This window comes from Acipenser ruthenus, chromosome 52, assembly GCF_902713425.1.
Source record: "Acipenser ruthenus chromosome 52, fAciRut3.2 maternal haplotype, whole genome shotgun sequence".
Taxonomy (NCBI): domain Eukaryota; kingdom Metazoa; phylum Chordata; class Actinopteri; order Acipenseriformes; family Acipenseridae; genus Acipenser; species Acipenser ruthenus.
Window position 1 is genome coordinate 7,733,182 of NC_081240.1, and position 6,000 is coordinate 7,739,181.

The 6,000-nt window shown below is 36.9% G+C and overlaps 2 protein-coding genes across 5 annotated transcripts in view; one reads left to right on the plus strand and one right to left on the minus strand.

Moving 5' to 3' along the window:
• Positions 1-6,000, minus strand: part of LOC131696742 (GTPase IMAP family member 8-like) — a 206,888-nt gene that overhangs the window by 16,688 nt on the left and 184,200 nt on the right. The window lies entirely within an intron of this gene.
• LOC131723041 (GTPase IMAP family member 9-like) overlaps positions 5,797-6,000 on the plus strand; it is a 5,277-nt gene continuing 5,073 nt past the window's right edge. The window contains exon 1 of one of the 2 annotated variants that reach the window (XM_059016364.1): positions 5,797-5,956. In XM_059016364.1, coding sequence (XP_058872347.1) covers position 5,956 — 1 coding nt within the window. In that variant the 5' untranslated portion in view covers positions 5,797-5,955. The remainder of the gene's footprint in view (positions 5,957-6,000) is intronic. The other variant, XM_059016361.1, reaches the window with a different exon arrangement.

Sequence of the window (6,000 nt, forward strand, 5' to 3'; positions counted from 1 at the left end):
TGTAGCTTACAGAGGGGGTGCCCCTCGACAGGTACCTGCAGAGAAATCAGCGGCCCAACGTGATTTAACACGTTAAATGCAAGGCTACTTATTCAACATAGATACATAAAGAGTGAATAAGATGCTGAGCGATTGGCATATGTGGCATATTTACCCGCTGTTCTTCCCCAGTAAAACACGTTGGGCAGGGCTAAATACAAGTGGGGCTTGCAGAGGGGGAGGCTGTTGTCAGGTACTGGCAGAGAAATCGGTTGTCCAAAGTGATTTAACCAGTTAAATTCAAGGCTACTTCTTCAACATAGACAAATACATTTATGCACTAAAAGCTGAGCGAATCAGAAGCTGGCGAATAAGAAGCTGGCGAATAAGAAGCTGGTGAATAAGAAGCCAACTTCAGCCTCGTCTGTAAAACCACAGACGTGTGAAACGTTTGTATGTAAATGGAATGTGTGTATTGTAAAAAAGTGCTCCATTCCTAAACAGCAGTGTTTATCCTCATTATACCTGGACTCTTGACCGGAGGGTTGTGGGTTCAATCCCAGGTGGGGGACTCTGCTGTTGTGCCCTTAAGCAAGGTACTTTACCTGGATTACTCCAGTAAAAAGCCAACTGTATAAATAGGTAACTGTGTAAAAAATAATGTAATTGTATGTAAAAAAAAAATAATGTGATATCTTGAAACAATTGTAAGTCGCCCTGGATAAGGGCGTCTGCTAAGATATAAATAATAATATTAAAGACACTGAGAATAAACGTATTACGTCATTGCAATCACTCGGGTGAAACAATGTCTTGTAATTTGCCCAAACAAGTATTTCTCAACTAAGCTTTCAGCAAGTATTGTAGTGTCCTTTGGGTCATAGAATAACATGTTTTGATCTGTGTATCTAAGCAGAATACATAAATACTTTACATTAAAAAAAATAGTTAAGAAAGAAAAGTTTCTATGGTTTCTGAAGTACTTTAATGTTCCCCAGAGGTGTTCTCAAAAAAAGGTCACCATTTCCAAGACGCTACTGTAAAAAACTAATTTATACAGCCAAAAAATGCCAGGTCCTGGGGGAGCATCCCACTGAAAAATGCTTGGTCCAGAAAGGGTTACACTTACGTACCACTTATGCAAAGCACTCATTAGAAAGCTAAAAATGTACCCTCTTCACAAATTAGCGAAACACCCATCAGATCGCAATTGATTGCACATGTACCAAAATCTGACAAAATACCACTTGTTGACATTACATGGGTCGTATTTTGGTATGTGTACCACTTTCTAACACTACACCGGTGCTGAAATATCCTGCATCCCCTGGGATTTCTGCACCCCTCGCCCCCCTTCGGCTCTCTGCGGAACGCCTCCTTGTTTTGTTTCACATCACGTGCACGCGCAGCTAGGAGGCAGGAGGCACGGAGATTTGAATACACGTAATCTTTGCGTGCTGTTTTTATTCTCTTTTTAAAATATAATAAAATGGATAACGTTTTAATTTTCCCCAGCAGGCTAAAAACATTTTTAAAAAAACGTACTACCCAACACTCCTCTTTTTCCACAGTGTACATTTGGTGTGCGTTTGTCATTATTTATTGGAAGTCTTTGAAACGAAGAGTTTGCTAGTCGTCGTATTATTATTATTATTATTATTATTATTATTATTATTATGGTATACAGCTATAGCCTATTATCTGGCATCCCCCATCTTTCAACGTTTAAAATGAGCTCGGTTGGAATGAAAACCAGAAGACACAGGGGGTCCTAGGACCGAGTTTGAGAATCCCTCTATTAGGCAAAGTCAATCTATTAATGACAAACTTGGCAAGTGTTGGAAAATGTGGCTCTCCGCTAGGTGTAGACAAAAGCACAGCTTGTGGCAGTTTTCAGCAGCTGCACAAAATTGTCTAAATTAAATGAGGAGAGGAGCAGTAACACATACGACCTCCCTCTGAGTCTACACCGAACGTCTCAAACATGGGCTCCAATACTCGGAACGAGGCATTGATAAAAAGGCACAGTACATATGCATATTTATTTCTCAGACCTGTAAAGCGCTTTGAGGTGTATGAAAGGCGCTATAAATAAAAAACTTTGAAAACTGAAATTGATTAAGACATTACAGTGACCCTCTCTTCTGCCGAGGGTGCGGGTGAGGGGGCCGCTGGCTGTTTCATCCCATGTTAGTCCGCTAGCAGCATTTGTTTTTTGTGCAATATTCAGTCCTTTTATTCTTCTTTGAGGAAAACATTATACGGCTGTTTATATTATATATATATATATATATATATATATATATATATATATATATATATATATATATATATATATACACACACACACTTTAAGGTGTACATCTTGTAGCAGTATCTGTAAGCGAGCTCTGTTAGTATAATGTTTATTTTTATTTTTGTTGCGGTTTCTGCAGATGTTATTACTGATTTTCCTTTCTGGTTTGTCTAACACAATACACAATTGCCTTAATTAGGCTCGTTTATAAAGATATATATATATATATATATATATATATATATATATATATATATATATATATATATATATATAAATGTGTCGCATGTGTTCCAACATATGATTACGTAGTTCAATATTAAATTCGACTTAAATAACTATTAGGAACACACTGCTGTGTTTATGATGCAGTTCCAAACGTGTACATTACATAGGAATATATACAATTATACAAAGAGCATACATTAAAATGTGGCGTTAGGTCACTTAAACCTATTTGTATCTCGTGTAAGAAATGATTTGTTAATCGGCGTCGGCTAAATCACTAATTTAATTTCCAAGACCATTCAAATGCATTCCTTGTGTTGCGTGGTTCATGTATTTGCATTTGATGGGTTACGATTTGTAAGCCGACCTGTCGTATTGACTGGACTATAGAAACAGGGGATAACTGATCGAAAGACCTATCGTATTTGTAGTTACAAGTTCTCAATATTGAACCGAGCTCCAGTTTAGTCATTGCAATATTGGAGACGTCTGTCACATATCCTCTCTCTTCAAGCGGTTCACTGTAATATCCTGATCACAAACCACGTCAAAGATACTGCGCACACATCTTCCGATGCCCTCTGGTCGCTGTAATGGTCAGCTTATATGTCTTAAATATAGAGCACAAATTAGAGCAGCCATGTTTCTCAAAGTTCAATGAGGTAAATGACAGATAAATTGGTGTAAGTGGAATACGACAGGTAATACGTTAGAAACGCTACTTCTATCGTATATTCTGCTCCCAAGGTCGTACTTGCCCAATAAGACATCGTACGCATGTAGAAACTAGCCACATAGCGTATTTTAAATCGATAGGAACAACTTTAATGTTGCCTATACATAAAACAGGTGATTGTCGGTTTTTAGAATTACAACTTCTTTGAACCCTAGCACTTTGATGAAAAGACGCAATTTCTTGTATTTTCCTTTTAAAGGCATGATTACTGTAACAACAAACCCAATATCTACCACCATATGTCCCAGCTATGGTTTCCGCAATATACAGTTTGGGTTTATTCGCGATGTTAAAATGTACTCGCCTGTAGTCGTGTCCATGCTTGCTGTCTTCAGTATTGCTGCGTTGCAATGTAGCTCTCCAGTTCTTCCTCCGTGCCTTTTAAACAAAACAGACCAGTGCCGCCCACAAGCCAGTCCCCTGCCCTTCATGCACACGCAATAAACGCACGAGGAAGCAGAAGTGTCTTTTGATTCGCCGAGCAAACGTCTTTAATCATAGTTACTTACATTTAGTATTTGGTCAGGTGTTAAATATGATTACCTGAAGTTATAAACAGTATAATTTTATAATATGTTAAAACCAAACGAAAGAGGATCGCATATCATTATGAAGTAGAACGTATTGATAACAAGAAACCTTGGGTCAATATTTTACTGCAAATCGTCATGGCGCAATTTCTATCTGAAACAAATAAGAAACAACGTAAGACTACACGTACCTAAATCCGAGCTGTTTAGATCTGATTTAACTTGCTTTAAAATGCTGAAAGAGCGTATATTTTAGATGTATCTGTTAGCTAAATGTTGATGCCAAGTGTAAAATAAAGATTCAAGTTCCATGTATTGTATTCACGGATGTATTTGTTAGTTTCCAGAATAAACCTGTCAGCTAGGCTAAATGTTGTCTCGCCAAGTGTAAAAAAAATAAATAATAAAATAAATAAATCTAAAGACTGTGGTTTCCAGATTTAATTGTCATATTGACTTGAAATTTTGTTTTAATTTTATTTTTTTACACTTGGCGCCCCATATTTATGGGGTGTGTTCCTCCATTCTGAAAATAATATGCTAGGGACGATTTATGTAAAGCTTCGAAAAATTAGCCCATATTAAATACATGAACATGGTTTACTGAGAATCCTTTTAAATTAAGTCACAATGTATGCAACTTACATTTATTCGAGACAGAGTAACACTTGAGAACTATAAATTGTCGAGTTAAAAAAAATATCAAACTTCAAATAATATAAAAAAATCTGGAACTCAAAAATCAACCCAAAGTAAAACTCAATTTTAATAAACGTAATTTAAAGAATCATTGTTCCTTTGCATTACACACTGAACACACTTTGTTTTCCTTACATCCTATAAATGTAGTAATGTGTTAATCTGTTGTTACCTTTGTCATGAAAATGACATGCATAGATCATTTGGATCCTAATATCAGTGTAACAAACCTACCAATGATTGGGTGCAAACCACAAGGGAGGCACACTTATAAAGGAGACGTCTTAATATCCAATCCAGTAGGATAAAGACAATATCCACCTCCATGATTTCAAAGCAGTGACTAATAAAAACGAATAGTTCTGTTTATTTCATGACTTAATAAAAATTGAAAGCTCTGCTAAAAATATTCTGTATTCTATATTTGATATCGGTTTTATTAATGGTTTCAGAAAACGTGAATTTAATGATGTTTCTCGTTTTAATTTGAGTGAGTTTGGTAACTTCTATGCAGTCTAAAGAGTTTGATAGTACCGTATATCAGCAACCACTAGGGGGCAGCAGTCATCATTGCTATTGGGACATTTTTAATCCGTACCTGGGGACTATCTGGAAGTTCTTCGTTCGTTGCAATTAGTGCTAACTAGCGTACTAGTTTGGTATAGTCCTGAAGTACTAACCACGAGATCATCCGCAGCTTTTTGTTCGTTGCAATACCAAACAAGTGCAAAATAAATACAAACAAATACTAATATAATAAATATGCAACATAATGTTCACAACCCCAACCGATTATCACCCGTGACACAGGCACTGTAAAAATATTAATTTATTTGAAATATATAGTGAGAAACACTGGCTGTGTTTATGACTCGCACTGTCAGTAGCCTATACGCCCTTAATTTTGCTCTGTGAGCATTTCCCAGTAGTTTTTATTTGGAAATGTGGATTTGTTGAATAAATTGCTCAGTTTTAATGTTATTTCTCAGCTCTGTATTGCAGTGAAGCTTGGACTGGAAAGGAGGCAGAGCGCTGTGTATTATTTGGACATTGTTTTGGTTAAATTGAAGCAACTCATTTGGTTACCTAAGGGCATATTTGCAGCCCCGCTGTCCCCAGCGCGAGAGGGAGAAGCGCCACAACACAACAGCCGGCCAAACCTCAGCAAGCATTGCACTTGCTGCTGAGGAGAGCACGGCAAAAGCCAGTTTCAAGTCATCGTCAACACTGAGTATAAAGTCTCACAAGTGTGAAAGAATGACTAAAACTGATCACGGTTGCATTTTCTATAATTAATTCAAGTTAGGTAAGCTATCCATGAGGCTACCTTTCATTTTTTACATACACTGTCATCCTAATATTTTTACTGCGCATCAACCTGAAGTGGGCGGCGCTCGAACTAACCACAGAACATTATAAAAGGAAAGAACAGCTAGCGTTTTATAGCACTGTATCAGAAAAAGACAAGGGAGCACAGCTGCTGTTAAAGTGAGTATTTGTACAGCAATTGTATTTGTTTTTTTTTTTTTATT